General features: G+C 33.6%; 2 protein-coding genes across 5 annotated transcripts in view; one reads left to right on the top strand and one right to left on the bottom strand.

The window, feature by feature from the left end:
* Window positions 1-1071: 1071 nt before the first annotated feature.
* On the bottom strand, window positions 1072-2104 carry mRpS10 (mitochondrial ribosomal protein S10). The gene is made up of 4 exons (XM_072538364.1): window positions 1964-2104; window positions 1686-1906; window positions 1425-1626; window positions 1072-1191 (listed from the first exon to the last, which is right to left on the bottom strand). The coding sequence occupies exons 1-4, from the start codon at window positions 1964-1966 to the stop codon at window positions 1117-1119; spliced, it is 501 nt and encodes a 166-aa protein (XP_072394465.1). The 5' UTR covers window positions 1967-2104; the 3' UTR covers window positions 1072-1116.
* An 81-nt stretch (window positions 2105-2185) lies between these two features.
* Tmem131 (Transmembrane protein 131) overlaps window positions 2186-18251 on the top strand; it is a 63710-nt gene continuing 47644 nt past the window's right edge. For 2 of the 4 annotated variants that reach the window (XM_072538355.1, XM_072538353.1), the window contains exons 1-4: window positions 2186-2385; window positions 2466-2521; window positions 3953-4044; window positions 4103-4226. In XM_072538355.1, coding sequence (XP_072394456.1) covers window positions 2292-2385; window positions 2466-2521; window positions 3953-4044; window positions 4103-4226 — 366 coding nt within the window. In that variant the 5' untranslated portion in view covers window positions 2186-2291. Of the gene's footprint in view, window positions 2386-2465; window positions 2522-3115; window positions 3323-3952; window positions 4045-4102; window positions 4227-18251 lie in introns of those variants that run through there. The other 2 variants (XM_072538354.1, XM_072538356.1) reach the window with 2 other exon arrangements.

Genomic DNA, 18251 nt, shown 5'->3' with positions numbered 1-18251 from the left:
TATATGGGAATCACAGCCTTTTAATTATGTTTTAGTAATAGTTGCAATGGAATTTCTGCCTCTTATTCCAAATTGGTCTTTAAAAAACGGCAGCAATAAGTGCCTCCTTATCCATGGTACAAGTACTAAACCAGCGCATACTAAAAGCTGATATAAACTAAATTGTCATTCCAGTCAAAGCGAGAACGCTGGTTACTGGCCCAGATCTGCTTTAACTGTATACTTTTAAATTTAAAAACATGCATTTATTTTGAAAATTTATAAGCGCGGCGATGATTGTCGTTAAGCGGAAATCTGCTTCCACTGTGTTCATATGCATAGATATGAAATATCTTGGTTATTTCATCTCATTCTTTTTATACTCATATAATTTAGTACTTATATGATGATTATACTACCTTTGAATATTATTAATTCATCTTATTGTGCCTTCTTCTAACAAAGGTTGGCGATCACTTCTTGTTTTGACTCTTCATTTGACTTTTCCTGAGATATCCTTAGGGACCACTAATGCAGAAGTTACTCCTTGCCTGCTGCATCCTTATGTAGTTGGCCATTTATGGTTCATCAGCCTTTCAGACCGCGTTGTCAATCTTAGGAAAAAAAGAGTGCCCTTCCACTACCAGTTGCCCAAAGCTGTTGACCAGTAAGCTCCCTTCTTCCGTCAGCTCCGACCCTACCTTCCATTGGAGTTGGTTACCCAATCTCCAGTAGGGTTGCTCAGATTACCAGAGTTCACCCATGTGACCATGATTATATTTCTTGGAGGTGAGGATAGGAATTGGGAAGGAGAGGCTAGAGGTCCTATCTAAAAGCAACACTTTATGATGAGCATCACACTATCCCATTTGAACCCACAAGTTATTGTTATTATTAACCCCAAACATTATTCATAGCAAAGTTTTTATGACATTTGTATTTTATTGTACTGTATTCGAAAACTAACCAATCACGCATTTCCAAATCGAGAATATCAGTTTTATTGATCACATTTAAACTTTTGAAAAAGATTTTTTAAATTAATCATGAGTAAAATGATTTATTGGATGTGGAGTAATAAAAAATCTTAGCACTTTTTCATTTTTTACTAAACTAATTCTAAATCATTACACAAATTTATTTGACCTCTTGATTCTTCTCTTTTATTTCCTCGGGTGGTACTAAATATTCAGGTATTTGTTGTATTTCAACCTAAAATTAAAAGCAAGTAAATAATGATAAAAAATAATAACAGAATTAAATATGTTCTAGATCAGAATTACTTCTAATGTATAATTTCATGAGATTTATACTAAAATTTACATATATACAGAAGCATTTTGTCCTAAAGAACACCAACAAAACTAACAATCAGTGTACTGTTAAGAATTTGAGGATAGTGTGTAATAATGTTCATAATAAGTTAAAGAATAATCAAATCTTACCTTGGTGGCTTTTAGGGCAACCCCTTCAGGCAAATTCCTCTCTATATATTCCAAAACAGTGTCTGCTGTTGAACCTGTTAGATGTTTAAATTGCACAAATGAGTAATATGTCCTATGTTCATATTGCACTCTATGTTTCTTATAAATATGTACAGATTTTAAAACTGTATACCTTTCATGATTGGGTTTTCGTAGTGTCCACCTTAAAAAATACATTCTGTCAATCTATCAATAATTCAGATAGAACATATCAATACTTACGACTTGGTGTTGATATCTAAGTGGTTTCCTGTAGTTACTGCAAACTTAGAAAAGCTTTTCAAAACGGCAGGATCATTGCCTCGAAGTTCTAACTCTACAAATTTATATAATTTATCAGGTTCATTTGCAGAAACTTCTTTACCTGCAGAGGGAACAGCAGAGAAACTCCGACACAAGCTAGATGTTATATGGTTTTTTGATAAAAGTTGCCGTAAAGAATTCTAAAAAATAAAACAGTAATAAACAATGCACATATATTATAAATTTTATAAATATACCATGTTAAATTTTAAACATTTAAAACTTAACCCCAATTTCTTCTATTTAGTAATTATGTATTTAAATACCATAAGTAATTTTTGAACTACTTTTTTTTGGAGTTATCACGGTAGGTTTTTTGTAACTCTTTTTTGGTCTCGTTTGTGAAGCAGCGTAGTAGTTCTTCAATATTGAACGCACTGTTGATGATACAACTGATAGCTGTCATCGAATGTGATAAAGATATAGACCACCAGCAATGTCATTAAATGACAGTTAAACGAGCAAATAGGAAGCTTATTGTCGAATTTTTACGGAATATAAATAAATGCTGCTGCAAATGTCAAAATGTTTAGCAATTATTTACCGTGGTATATTTTTACTCTTTCGTTATTGGAATTAATAATTAAAACTCATCCAACACTGCATGACAGCAGTCATGGTAAGATTTTTTTCCAAATTGTGTCCTTAAATGACATTAGCAATATTAGCATGATCTCAAATTATATATTTTTCTTCCAGGCTTTATCAGCAAAAATCCGAGATATTTCGATGAAGAATTTTCACATTTACATGAGGTAAGAAATATAACTTTAATACAAACTCTATTTTCATAAACTGTTACAATGTATTATGTGATGCTGATTATCTGCACAACACAGCTGAAGAAAATATTTCGTTGTTGAGTTTATTTAAATTGTTATTATTATTTTGCTTTGGGAATACAAAAAAGTTTTGTTGGAAATGGTTTAAAAGATATTTACGCGTGTGTTTCTTAAACAAAAGTACGTAGATTATAAAAAATAAATATATTAATAATATCATTAGTGATAACATATTTTAACAGTTGAATTTTGTATGACAATCTTTTTATAAATAATTAAATACATTTAAATGGTAAATTTATATTCACCAAATATAGCAATCTTTGATAGTGTTAATTTAATGGTATACCTGAAATTTTAATTACAAAAAAGAACTATTGATGATTTTTTTATTAATTTAAATATCTTGTTTACTAAAGATCTAGTTTTTGACACTAGTTCTAACACCTTTATACTATAATATAAAAATAGAATTATTTTTACAATATAAGTTGTGTTTTTATTAATGAATGTTTATTTTTAGTAGTTTTAATTGCTTTTGCCATAAAATTGTTTAATTGTTTACTGTGCTTATCAGATTGCATTCCAATTTAATCTTTGCATAATATTTTACATAATTATTATATTGGTTTTTAAATATTGTCCTGTTCAACAACTGTTCCTTGTTGCAAATCAGCTCTTATTAAATATTTTGCTGGGAATTAATTAAGGATTGCTGCAGTCCATTTCAATATTGTTTGTTTCTATTTAGATTTTGACTGTTGCATTTTGTAGGTAGAGTATTTCTACATTTTTTATATTTATTTAAAAAAAATATGACTATGGAATTCCAGTGTTAAAAACTGTGTGGAATTTTAGGGTATCTGGATTCAGTATTAAAGACTTTTTCTCTTCTTCTACAGATGTATAGTAATAATAGCAATGTCTTTCATTTGTTCCAACTGAACTGTATTTTATTTTGGGCAATATTATGGTATATAAATATTTTTTCTAGCATTTTTGTAAATTAATATTACAATAATGTTTCAACACACGTAGGTCTATTACCAAATGTTTTCCCTTCAGTTAATTTTCTGTATCACATTGATACTTTAAAATATAGTTAATTTATTTGAGCAATCATATTTTATGAAATGGAATTCTCATTTTTACTCCCATTCTCCTAGATATTGTATAGGAAATCCCCCCTTCGAGTATTCTTATTACCTTACATAACTTGAGAAGACTCTTCACCTACTCTTTTAAAATCCCTCTTTATATTATGAAATATTGCTCAAAAATGATTGAGAAATATTTCGTGAGATATATTAGTCTTAAAATTAATAAACAATGACAATATTAGTTTTTATACTATTTAACATGGGAAGAAATGTTTATAAATTGCACAAAAATGTTTTCTTCCAGGAATTTGGTTTACCAAGAACTTCCAAGTTAAGTGATGTTCCATTGAAGTTTCATATGAAATTTGAACCAACATTTCTTGATTTTAAGAAAAGGTGAGTCTTGTACTTTGCCATATTTCTCCATACTTTATTACACCAAGTATTGTTTTAGACCCTTTGGTATACCCCATATGGAAAAAGTTACTTTATTTAATATTGATAAGAACAAAAGCATAGATATGACATCTATATCAGGAAGTACAGTGCATTTCCATAGTTCTTTCTTCGCAGATAGGGTAAGTGATATAGTTATGTTAAACAATTAGAAGTTGTCATTTTATTACTAGATTTAAATTAAAAGGATAATAAACATTATTACATATAAATTAAACAATTATTTATAACTATTGTATTATTATCAGTGCCTTTGGATTGGGTTTAACTCTGAAATGTGTTATAAGCATTTTCAGTAATACATTAGTACATATTTCCTTCTTCCTTGTTTTGTTTTTATAATTTGATATATGCCCTTATTTATTTTTTTATTCGTTTCTGTGTTTTTTGTATTTGTGCATTCATTTCCCAATAATTCTCTTTAGATCTTGATTGATATGGTTTTCACATAGCGTTTTGCATTTTCTTCTATTTTTTGAATGTATTTAGATTCACAAGAAGATAATGTGGACAGTTGTTTAAATTATAGTAACTGTTCTTAACGATGAGTAATATCAGATCATACTTATATTGTGCTATTAGTTTTTGGGACACAGATTGTGGAGAAATCAATGTAATAGATGTACACACTTTTATTAATGGGATTTTTTATATAGTATAACTGAGCCAATAATATAAAGTAAGCTCCTTCCATCACAGGGCATATCAAATGATTTCAGCATTCTTTTTATTTTAGATTCATTCATGATTGTGATAAATTACATGACAAAAATCTCTGTTGAAATAACTATTATTGATTAGACAAGTAATGTATATTATCTCTCCTCTCTAACAAAAATGTTATCTTTAAATTGAAATGTTACCCTTAATTCAAGGTTTTTCTTTTTATGATAAATTCGGCTTTATTCATCAATATGGTGACCTTCTAGAATGATAAACTCATTTTAATGCAAAAGTATTATACTGAAGCATTCTTTAGAGGTAAGCAAACAGTACTTACTGGAATCTAAAGATCTGGTTTCCAGTAAAGATGTTCAGAAGCAATTTATAGTAAAATGCATATACTTTTATTAATGTTGTGCTCAATTTGTGATACATTTGAGTTTCTTGATTTGTCCATTTTCAGTTAATCAATGAACAAAATAGCTTGTGCTTCTCTAATTATGGAAGCCAAAGCTGTGATGTAAGCTCGGACAGCTTTTAGAGTCATGTTTTATTCATTATCACATATCAATGCAAAAACTACACCAATGCAGGCAGCACTACATTCTTGTATATCTTTCATTTCAGCCCTTCACTGATTTTTTGATCGCCCCCCTCCCTTACCTTTGTGAAGGGACTTGATGCAAACCAACCGTCACTGGAAAATTTTCAGTCAATCCAACACATGTATTTAGTTTGGTGTACACGCACTTATACCTATCCTTCACGAACCTTATGTACTTCTCAGGAACCCATTTCTCTCTCATATATGTCCATAGCTCTAGTCTCATTTCTCTCTCATATATCTCCATAGCTCTAGGAACCATGTCATACGCCTTCTCAAGATCATGTTTGAGCCTTCAAGCCTTCTCATGTTATTTTTCTTCTCGCCGTTTTTCTCTATCAATGTTTTCAAAGCAAACAAGCCATCCATTATCCTCCTTCCTGGAATAAATCCAAACTGTTCTCCTATCGATGTCTCTCTCTTTCTCTCGCCCTCTCTCTCTTCTTAACCTTGTCTCTACAGTTCTATCCCAAATTTTCATTTTGCGCTACATTAATCCCTCTGTAGTTCTTACAGTCCTGAATGTTCCCTTTATCTTTATAAAGTCATACCATTACACTCTCTCTACATGCATTGGGCATCTTTTCTTCCTCAAATATCCTACTCATCATTTGCCATAACACATAACCTTCTCCTAGACCTTTCAGGTCTATTTGTCAGGTCCTACTGCTTTATCATTCAACATCAGATCATAACACTCTTCCATTCTCACTCTTAATCTGCCGCAGATCACTCAATTCCTTTGACTTGTCCCTTGTTTACCAATACCTTTTGATTCCCTCGGCTGTTTCCAACTCTCATATAGCTTTGCAGACGATATTTTCTTAACAGTAGCTACAGCCTATTGTGCTTTCCTTTTTTGCTACTTTGTATCTATCCTCATCTTCTTCTTTAAGATCTTTCCCGATCGGAGGTTGGATATCATCATCACTATCTTTACTCTATCTAGTGCTGCTCTGAAGAGTTATATAGAACTGCATTTAAACCAGTCCCTTAAATTCTTCAACCATGACACTCTCCTCCTTCCTATACTCCTTCCTCTTATCTTACCCTGTATTATCAGCCTTAGCAGTTCATATCGCTGTCCCCTCATTACGTGTCCCAGATATTGTAACTTTCTTATTTTTATTGTGTTCATTATTTCGCATTCTTTGCCCGTTTCTCGCAATACTTCCGTGTTAGTTTTCTTCTGTGTCCATGCTATTCTAAGCATCCATTTTCTCCAATACAACACTTTTCGTCTACAGAATCTCGAGCATCACTAAATCAAGGACACTCCACAATTCTTCCAATATATATATATATATATATATATATATATATATATATATATATATATATATATATATATATATATATATATATACTATAATGTTCAGTTCATACATACTGTCACCATGTGCCTTAGTCTGTAGACTAGTGCGCACTCTGATGCGCATCACTAAATCCCTGCTACAATACGCATGTATAAAAATGGGGATTTTCAGGTCAGGCAAGTTAGATTACTATAGAGTCAGATTGCTATAAGGGGGAAAGAGATGGTATGGAGCATTGGAGGGCGGTGGAGTGATTGCTGATTTAAACATGAATTAATACACCTCGCTCCAATGAATTGTTACACCCGGACGTTATTCTAAGGGGCGAACAAGTCTCACAGGCTGGGTTTAATCAAATTGCTTGCTTGCTCAGGCAAGTCAGTCCTTCACGGGCTCTCCTAGAGTCACCTGCACTCTGGGAGCCCCCTGCTGGGGCTCTGCTCCTTTCTTCAACTTTAAGACTCTGGGGCTGTTTTACCTTAACACATATTGGGGTTTTCTTTGTTATGTAACAAATAGCTAATCTTTATCAGCACTAGCTACACCAAACCTTCGAAAATTCCATAGCCAAAATGGACTTTACCAGAGTAATACTTTACCAGTGACAGTCAAAGCCCTCTGCAGAGCGTATGAGGAAATAAAGGCGGTTCGACTCCTTTCTCTGAAAAGACGACAATACCGTCCTGCGCCTTTTTCCACCAGGTGGTTGTCATTCCAATATCTACCGGTATGCTAATAATCTCGTGATTAGCATGATGTTCGTGTATAAACTGAAGCAATTTGGAAAGGTAGTTGTCAATATAGCTCTGAGTATTCAAAGCTTCATCCCCTACCCTTCCCACAAAACACCCTTCTTAGAAATTGCGGACCAAACAAGGATTTTATCTGCAAATTTCGCTTTGTTTTTATCTAACATTGCCAGGGCATTCTTCTACGTTGTCCGTATAAAATACATCGTTTACATTCATTTCAGAATTACTTAAAGTGAAATACTTTTCGTCATCTAAAATAATAATTTTTTCATTGACAAAGTGTACCCGCCTCAGTTGACGACAGGATCTTGGTATACGAAGGAGTTGCGCTTGAGAGTATTTGCGGCACTTACATCGCTTTTGATATTTAAGAACATTCCTCCTCAGCTCCAACGATATCGTACTCTTAGGAGATTTGTATTGGTGGTTTTCCACTTTTTGGAAGATTCAGACATGGTATTTCCTGCTTGCATTCCGCTATTGTTCTATAAACGGTTTTGCATGAAGTGTTTTCATTCTGGAATATTCGACAGATTTCAGCTTTGGGTACCTGCCCAACCAACTTTTAGAGATACGTTTTTTGTCTCCAATTTATACATCTTAAAGCGAAAACTTCAAAATAAATTAATCTCAACTGACAGTAAAAAAGTAAACAAATTTTTGTTTCCAAATGCAACTTGACATTATTTTGTTTTTGTTAATATTAAAGCCAATGAATTTTGTGCCAAAACTTTTAGGATATGTTATTTTTAATTTATCAATATTTCTAACAATTTCACAGATTATAATACCTTCAAAAACACTAAAATCTTTTCTATTTGCATAGGAGATAATCTAACAAAGTCAGGTAGATTAATTTGTCATAAAGGATCGTATATTGTTTACCTGCTCTATACAAATACCTCGGGTTCTACTTTAGGTAAGCTACTGCCAGTCTTTTTTCTCAGAATGAATGAATGCTTACCTGTCTTCATAGGGAAGATTGTGGTGTGTGTAGAAAAATGTATATAAGTAAAACTTAATGGAATTGAATGAACCATTGTGATCTATAGAAAAAGTAGGAATTGTTTTTATCCAATTATTGTATTATCATTTATCAGGTAGTTTAAATAACCATTAGATAAAATAAGTCTACAGATATGTTATTCAAACTACTATTGTTAACACTGAAAACGATCTGAGGTGGTCATTTAACTACAAAACAGATTTTATCAATTTGTAGTTTTTTACTCCGTGAATATTATTCCTACCGAGAAAAATACCCACTACTTAGAAGCCTTTAGCACAGTTTTTATGGCATATTTTAACCTAAATGTAGCATTAAACAGCTGTGTAAGTTTAATTATGGCCTCTTTTGGTAATTGCTTTAATATCTCTCCCGTTATCAGGTCAAACCTGGGGACTTTCTTAGGATTTACATTTTCTCTTATTTCCGCTGCAATCTCTTTTCGATTAGTAAAATTAATTTCAATGCTTTCTTGATTATGTTCTATTCTATCACATAAAGGATCATCTTCATTTGGTTGAAAAGTAGAAAAGTACTTTCTATATGCTCAGCAAATCTGCCAGCTTTCTTTTTATTATTGCGTGCCCAACTCCTATCACTTTTCGTGATAGATGGCTTCTGTATTATTGGTCTTTTGAGACGTCTTGTGGCTTTCCATAAAGAATAGTTAGTGCTCTTATCAGCTGTCCGCTCACGTACAGTTGAATCCATGGTTCTTTACCCGTGTCGGAAAGTTACTCCACGCAACACCAAGTGACTGATAGTGGCTACTACCCCGATTACTGATTATATTATAAAATTTGACTGATTTATATATATATATATATATATATATATATATATATATATATATATATATATATATATATATATATATATATCATCATCATCATCATGTGCAGCTTTATCAACCGTTTCCAATTACGGTGCAGCCTCCCTTATTTCAATGTTATTCTATATTCGACGATGTCTTAGTTATACGTTGTTCTAATAATTTGCGCTCATTTGCGCCCATATTTTTCTATCTTGTGCTATTCGAGACCACGTTGTTCCTGTTAATTTTCTAATATCATAATCCCATCTGAGATTTGGGCGCCTCTTTGGTCTCTTAGCGTTCCTGGGGTACCACATAGTTGTTCTAGTGGTCCATCTGTTATCTGTTCTTCTTGCCATATGTCCTGCCCATTGCCATTTCAGGGATTTTATTCTTTGGATTACATCAGTCACCTGGGTTTGCCTCCGTATCCATTCAATTCTTTTACGATCCCTCTTTGTTATCCCTAGCATACATCTTTCCATTGCTCTTTGAGTTACTTGGAGTTTCGACGTTATTTCTCTCTTTAATATCCAAGTTTCACATCCATATGTCAAGACGGGTAATATGCATTGATCAAATACTCTCTCCTTGAGGTATAGTGGCATTTTGGACTTGAAGACTATGGAATTTCGTCCGAATGCTGACCACGCTTGTTTTATTCGTCTGTTGATTTCCGGAAGTAGTGATCCCGATTTATGTATGAGCTGTCCCAGGTATATGTATTCATCTACTACTTCTAGCGAGGTTTCATTAATTTTTATTTCCACGTTGGCGATCAGATCATTGCACATTATTTTAGTCTTTGCTAGGTTCATTTTTAGGCCTACCTCATTGCTGGCTGTATTAAGGTCATTAATTTGCAGTTGTAATTCTTCAGGACTTCTAGCAATTAGAATGATGTCATCAGCGAATCTAAGATGGTTTAGGTATTCTCCATCTATACATAGACCTTGGTTGTTCCAGTCTAATTTCCGGAAGATATTTTCTAAGGTTGCAGTGAAGAGCTTAGGGGATATGGTGTCTCCTTGTCGGACTCCTTTCTGAGTGGGAAATTCTGGGGTATTTTCATATATGCTTACTCTAGCTGTGGCCTCTTTGTATATATTTGCTAGCGTTTCGACATATGGTTTATCTACTCCTTGGTCGACAAGAGCTTCTATGACTGCTCTTGGGTATACGGAGTCAAATGCTTTCTCAAAGTCTATGAATGCTAGCGCCAGTGGTAGATCATATTCTTTTGTTCTGCTCATTACTTCCCTTAATGTTTGAATATGATCCATTGTGCTGAAGCCACTTCTAAAGCCTGCTTGCTCTCGGGGTTGTGCAGCGTCAAGTGTGTTCTGTATTCTGTTATTAATGATTTTGGTGAATACCTTGTATATCACAGGTAGCAAGCTGATCGGTCTATAATTTCTAATGTCTTCCTTGCTACCTTTCTTGTGAATAAGGATTATGTTGGCTGAATTCCACTTTTTTGGAATATGTCTCGATTTTAGGCAGTCTGTGTATATTTTTGCTAGGATTTTCCAAGTTGTTTTACCATCTTTAGAAGTTCGGCTGTAACACCGTCATTACCGGCTGCCTTGCCGTTCTTCATGCTCTTAAGAGCTGCCTCTACCTCATCCACGAGAACATCTGGTACATCTTCTTGAACCGCAATTTCTTCTTCGCCTATTTCTTGTGCTTCCGGAGCTTTATATAGACCCTCATAGAATTCGGTTACATATTTTATTATTTCATCCCTATTTGTGATCCTTCCGTTGTTGTTTCCCAATGCTATTATTTGCTTTCTACCGATTGCCAACTTCCTCTTGGTTTTCCTATAGCTTTTACAGTTTTCGATTGTATTTTGTACAAGTCGTTCATTGTAGGTTTTTATATCTTCTGCGATCTTTTTCCGTATTACTTTGCACAGTTCGGTATATTCAATTCTATTAATATTGGAGTTAATTTTCATTTCTCTTCGTTGTTTCAGGAGAGCTGTTGTTTCATCTGAAAGTTTTCTATTGCTGTTGTGTGCTTGTGATCCTCCAACTTCTTTGGCGCAATTTAAGATTGTTTCCATTAAGTGTGTGCTATTCGTTGGGTCTTGTAATTTTTCTTGAATTAAATTTTGATAGCGTTCCGAGTTGTTGCTTAGGTTAGTGATATTTACCCCTGCAGTTGGTTTCTGGAGTAATTTCATTCTTTCTAGTTTAGTGTTTAGAACGACCCGAGATCTAATTAGTCTGTGATCGCTACCTGTTCGGAATTTGTTGAGCACACTTACATCCTTTATGGTTTTCAGCTTATTAGTTAGGATGAAATCTATTTCGTTCTTGGTAGTTGCATTGGGAGCTAACCATGTCCATTTCCTATTGAGGTTCTTCTTAAAATAGGTATTGGCGATTGAGAGGTTCTGGTAATGTGCGTATTGAACCAGTCTCTCTCCCCTTTCATTTCTTTCTCCAATGCCAAAGTTGCCGACACATTGTTCTTGATTTGATTGTTTACCCACTTTGGCATTAAAGTCCCCGACTAGATACTTAAATTGGCTTTTGTTCTTGTTAAGCACCTCAGTTATTTCATTGTAGAATTCCTCTATTTCCTCATCGGAGTGGGATATGGTTGGTGCATATACTTGCACAATTTGGATGGTGTATCTTCAGGATAGTCTTAGACTTAGACTAGCTACTCTGTCTGAGGTGCTTGCTATGTCGACTATCCTATCCTTCCATTTCTTATTAATTAGGAACCCCACTCCACTTGTTCGTCCATTTTCTGTTCCTTTGTGATAGAGGATGTTGCCCGATTCAAGTTCTATTAACTCTTCGTCCTTTCGTCTTACTTCGCTTATTCCGATGACATCCCATTTAATATTGACTACTTCATTTTCTAACTCTATGAGTTTTGCCTGGTTCGCTAACGACCTGCAGTTATAGGTCGCTACGTATAGTGTTGTTGATCTGGCTGGGTAGTGGTTTAGACTCCGCAGATTCTTAGCACCCTCTGCCCTCCTGACTGGTCCCTGAGAACTACCCATCTCGGGGTCAGTTGGGCCTACGGAGAATGAGGGCCGTGGCTTTCTTTTTCCTTTATTCATAAGGGGTTGCGAGGCATACCTTACCACGCTGCCTCAGGTCGGGTTGGTAAGGGGCAAGTGTTGTCGTACAATGGCTTTTGCCAGTAACCATTGAGTTATATTATATTAATTAGATTTATAGTTCCATCGTTGATTAAAATCAGTTTCCCAGACATCGAGGGGAGCATTATCTAAAAAATTGAATGTTTCACATTTTTCATCAAAATTATCATCATCATTGTTGTTGTATTTTGGATCAAAAGTCGTATTATTCATAAAAACTGTAACAAAATGAGATTTTCTGTTGCTATTTTATCCATTTACTTAACCAAATTTCAAATTTTAATATATATGAGATCTTAACGGAATTTTTCATATATTGTCATTTTGACAGTTTTGTTATATAAATAATCAACTGGATGCATTTTCATAAAAAAGGTACTTTGGGGTACCGTAAACAAACCCACAAACTGACACATATACAAAACGTGATTAAAATGTTCATAAGTAATTGTCATATATATATATATATATATATATATATATATATATATATATATATATATATATATATATATATGTATATATATATATATATATATATATATATATATATATGTATATATATAATAAATGACTTAATGGAATGTCTGTGAACTTGAAAGTCCTTATCATTTTTTTCATCATATTTACTGATGATCTTTATGAAGAAATGGCGACATATACTAATTTATATACTGCCACAAAAAACAATAGTTTTTTCCACTTCAGCTGACGAACTGAAAACATTTGTTGGCATGCATATTTTGATGGGGAACTTGAATTATCCTAGAATTAGATGCTACTGGGAACCTAAACTACAAATTCCTATGATTGCTGATAGTGTGCCTGTCAGCAGATTCTGTAAACTTCGCCAAAATTTACATTTTGTGAACGTTGATGAACATAATTCTGCTGATAACGACCGACTGTGGAAAGTGAGGCCACCGTATAATTGTACAAGATCAAAGTGCCTTTCCTTGCTTCTAGAAATGCAACTCTGCATAGATAAACAGATGGTGCCATTCAAGGGACAGATAAACATAAAACAATATGTTAAAATTAAACCGAAACCTTCGGGTATTAAAATCTTCGCGTTATGCGGAAGCACTGGGCTGCTGTGTGATTTCATAATATATCAAGGAGCAACCACCGAATTGGATGAAACAGAATCGCTTATATTTAGGTTGGGCGGCAAAAAGAATAACCGCACCTAATTTTCAGCTGAACTTTTGTAATTATAATGTATTGCAATATTTGAGAGAAAGGCACATTTACGTTTCTGGTACAACTAGAGTTGATAGGTTCCAGAAGCCACCATTTTGGTCAGATAGCGAAATGAATAAGAAAGGTAGAAGATCATGCCAAGAATTAATTCGTGGTGGTGAAGAGGTCCTTATGACAAAATGGTTTGACAATAAACCCGTTACAATGGCATCCAACTATATGGGCATTGGCAAAAAAGATGAATGCACACGGTGTGGGACAAAATCTATAAAGAATATATTCAAGTACAACAACCTGAGGTTACCAAAAGCTACAATACACAGATGAGAAGCGTAGATAAGTTAGAAAACCTTATAACGCTGTACAGAATTTCTATTAGAACAAGGAATTGGACGCTAACAATGTTTATCCATGCAATTAATTTATCATGTGTTAATGCTCGGCTAGAGTATAAAAAAAGACTGCTGCTTTAGGGTTGAGAAGAAAAGGATTCTAGATTTTCTACATTTCAGAAGTGCTGTTGAAAAGCATGAAAACGCCTGCAAGAAAAATAGGTTCCTACGGTTCCGGAACGACAGCCGGAGCCATCAACTTCGAAGAGCTACAAGTGCCCGTTGTTGTCTGGTTGTAACGGGACATCACAAATGCCATGTGACAAATGCAATGTTCATCTCTTTATAAGTAATGAAAAAACTTGTTTTGTAAAATAGGTACCCTACATTACTTATTGAATAAAATACTTTATGTTTTTTGTTTTTTCTCACCATAAAAAAATTATCTAATATTTTTACTCCGTTGGCTCACGATGTCCTCAAATGAGGACATCTTGTAGTGCCCAAACTGTGCATTTTGAAAATGTAAAACTAATATCAAAAATTCGCAAAAAAATCATTCTCGCTATGTTGCAAATTTCAGATTTCTAGCTTAAAGGAATTTAATCCTTGAACGAAAGGGTTAAGAAGAGGGAGTATGAAAAGAAAACTTTAAAGATAAAAATGAAACAAAAAAGTACGAGAAATCCCTAAATAGTAGCAGTCAAGAATTTAAGCCAAGAATAAAAAGTTGTACAGCTATTAACGGTGAAATTCTACATGATACAAACTCGGTTCATAATAGATGAACGCAACATTTCAGCGATAACAACAGTTTATACAAATAATAATGAAGGGTGCTTTTTGATCGAACAAACGTTAGTAACATTATTTTTCTACTTTGTTAATGATGTAATTACAAACTATTGACGTTTTGTGTTGGGAGTATTTTAATTAATATTTATCTATTTACTATCTAATGAGGTTTTTGTATTTCCTTTAATCGTTGTAACGCGTTTTACTACCTTTTTTTTTTGTTTCCGTGTCAAAGTCTAAACCGAGCAGTAAATATTTTCGTTTCCCATGCTTTTCATAACCTCAATATACATTTATTTATGAATCGAAGTAGAATTCGTACGGAATAAAATTAATTTAAAAGCAATAACAATTAGTAAAGCATTAAGTTTATTACTTAATATAATATAATGAAGAAACAACCTGGTTTTCTTCGTCTTACGATTGGTTATGAAAATCTTAATGTGAGATATTATAAAAGTATTAACAAATGGTTCTCGCCGGTAAGGTCACGTGGTCACCTTCAAATGATTACGAACATGATAAAAGAAAAAACACACAAAAATATTGTTTACGAAAAAGGTCAAATACTACGCATTGTAAAGGGTATTTTTTATTTATACAGAGTGCGCAGATAATATAAGCCTGAATGTGACACAATTTGTCATATTCTGACACAGTATTTAACTACTGACACAGGTTCTTTAACTTAACTTTAACTCTTTGATATACAGTTGAAAATTAAACGAATAAGTATTGGTTGGATCTATCTTAAATGATATCGTGCCCACCAAAACCGGAAATAACTCAATTAGGAAATAAGTTAAGCAGAAATTGAGTTGATCTATGGATTGTATTGCATGTGGAATGGAAATTTATTTCGTCTAAACATCTCTTGCGCGGTCGACCGATACTTCTTCTACCACTTGGTGATTTGTCTCGTGCTATTTTAACGATTCTTGTGTTCGTGCAGCTTTTCTGTTCTTTAGTTTTTCAAATGATTTTTGTACTTCATGCTTGCTTATGTGAACTTCTTCGTTTATGTAAGTTCTGGTGTTTGTGATTCCAACGTCATTTTATCGGGTATTTCGGGTCTATTAATTCCTTCACTTCCGTTTTTTGACCTCCAATCTTTAATAAATCGATATATTTCTTTATGTAAACCATGAAAATCATGCTTCAATTATTTTGAGAAGCATTCCCAGTGATAATTCTTTTTACAAATGCATGTGTTTCATTTCTTATTCTCTTATAATCTTCTTTCCCTTAGCTCCCTATTTGAAACAGTATAGTGTATCATATATCTTTGTTCTCTGGTGTTTTCAAAGATATACTTGTGTTGTTCTTTGTGAGAACCATTATCCTACCAGTGATGACATTGCAACGCAACAAACAGTGGGCAGTATTTGAGACACACAAAATGAGCAAGACTGCGTTGCTCAGAATCGGAGGAGATGTGGGCGTGGTTCTTTGAATAATTTTTATTATAGTTAAAGTCACACTGGGAGTGCAGTATGGTTAAGAAAGGGACGCGCATTTGTCGGATTTCACGCCAGATACTTTGCAGCCCAAACAGGTCCAAGTAGTGGTCACGTAGAGAACCGCCCAAAGATCTTTACGGCGGGGCTCTATTACGAGTAAAACCACCATTTTTGATTTTAATTTATAAAAAAAATTAAAGTAAAATAGAGACATTATAGTTTATTTTTATGAACGAGAGAGTAATTAGCATAATTTTAACTGGTAGCTCCGACCACTCCATGGGCGTGCTCAAGATTAATTGAAAAATTACTTTGAATAATTGTAAAAAATAAATGAATTATTTCAGTGTTATAAAGTGTTATGTGTATGTAAACAAAAGTGACCTCTTTTATCACACACTATATTAGAACTGACTGGCCTACATTAAAAAAGGTTTTAAAAAATTCACATTTTTTTTAATTTTTAAAAATTACAAAAGAGAAAAAGAGTTTTTAAAACCGTCCAAGGTATGTTAAATAGATGAATAAAAATATTAATATAAAACTTACAGCTACTTGTTACAAATCCAAATCAGATTCAGAAGATGAACTTTCAGAACCAAGATTTATAATAACTGGCTCGATCATTTTATCAGTAATATTGTCCAGCTTCCACATTTTTTCCTCTTCTTTAATAGTGTGATTTACTGCCTTTTCCCAGTTTTCAGGTTTTACATTATTTACGGCCTCCAAAAACAACTGTTTAACATCATGAATTTTAAAAGTGGTATTTTTTCTTGAAACTTCACTCTTTATCTGTGCCCATACCAGTTCAATCGGGTTTAATTCACAATGATATGGTGGGGATCTAAGTACTGTCATTCCACGATTTTTGGCAATTTCATCAATTTCGTATTTTTTAAATTTTTCTTTATGAAGGGCACACAACGAATAAAGTTCCTTTCTTATAGATCCGGGATGGTACGTAATATTTTTTGAACCAATTCAGCCAACTCAGCCAATTCTGCAAGTCTTTTTTTAACCACTTGGTTGTGGGCAGTCCTTCTATAAGTCTGGAGTGATAACTTGCATTATCCATTACTATTACACAGTTCTTAGGAAGAAGATCTATCATTTGTTCGAACCATTCTTGAAAGACATCAGCGTTCATGTCTTCATGGTAGTCACCGGTACGAGTTGATTCAAAAATTAATAAACCACCTTCAACAAAACCGTCTGAACTGCCAATGTGTACTATTATCAGCCTGCGTCCCTTTCCTGATGGTGGGTTTAAACCAGTAGATAAGTTATTTACAAAAGCGTGCCTTTGACTTGTAACAGTTTCATCCTGCCAAAATTTATTTGGTGTATGACCCCCGTTGATCCATGTTTCATCAAGATAAAATATTTTTCTTTTTTGGTTTCTCATTTCCTTTATGGTTCTTAGAAAATGTCTTCTCCATGTGACAATATCGCTTCTTTCTAATAAAATAGACTTTCTGGGATTCTTTTTCCAGCGGAAGCCTATTTCTTTTAAAAGTTTCCATAGCGTACTTCGACTCATTTCTGGGTAATCCTTTTCATCTCGAACTGAGACAAGAACTTTATCCAATGTTGGAAATTCTTGTCTAAAGAAGAATTCATGCACTTTCCGTCGAAGTCCTTCTTTAAAATGATATTCTATTTGAAATTTTGGTTTCCCTGGAGCATTACGTGGCATTTGAAAACTACCACATTTCTCTTCTTTAATAACTCTGTAAATCGTAGATTTCCCAACACCAAGTGTACTGCTAACTAACTCAACGGTCTCATCAACACTTTCACATAAACGTTTGTCTGTAAATGATTTAAAACAATTAAATATTAATGTTTTTTCATTAACTGTTAGAGGACCAATTTTTCGGCGTTTACACGGCACTTCCAAATTTTCCATAACACTAGTATACACAATAAACTGCACTTTGCAACTGAAGTACCTACTTTTAGTGAACTGTTAAGAATTTTGAATACGCCACTTGGACCTTCCTATATACAAAATGGAAAAACCCACTATCACATTTTCTGTAGTGGAATAAGTTTAGAAGGTAATTATCTAG

Source organism: Diabrotica undecimpunctata, chromosome 7 (genome assembly GCF_040954645.1).
Source record: "Diabrotica undecimpunctata isolate CICGRU chromosome 7, icDiaUnde3, whole genome shotgun sequence".
Taxonomy (NCBI): domain Eukaryota; kingdom Metazoa; phylum Arthropoda; class Insecta; order Coleoptera; family Chrysomelidae; genus Diabrotica; species Diabrotica undecimpunctata.
Note: the sequence above shows the minus strand (reverse complement) of the source record. Positions and strands in the feature narration are given on the sequence as shown.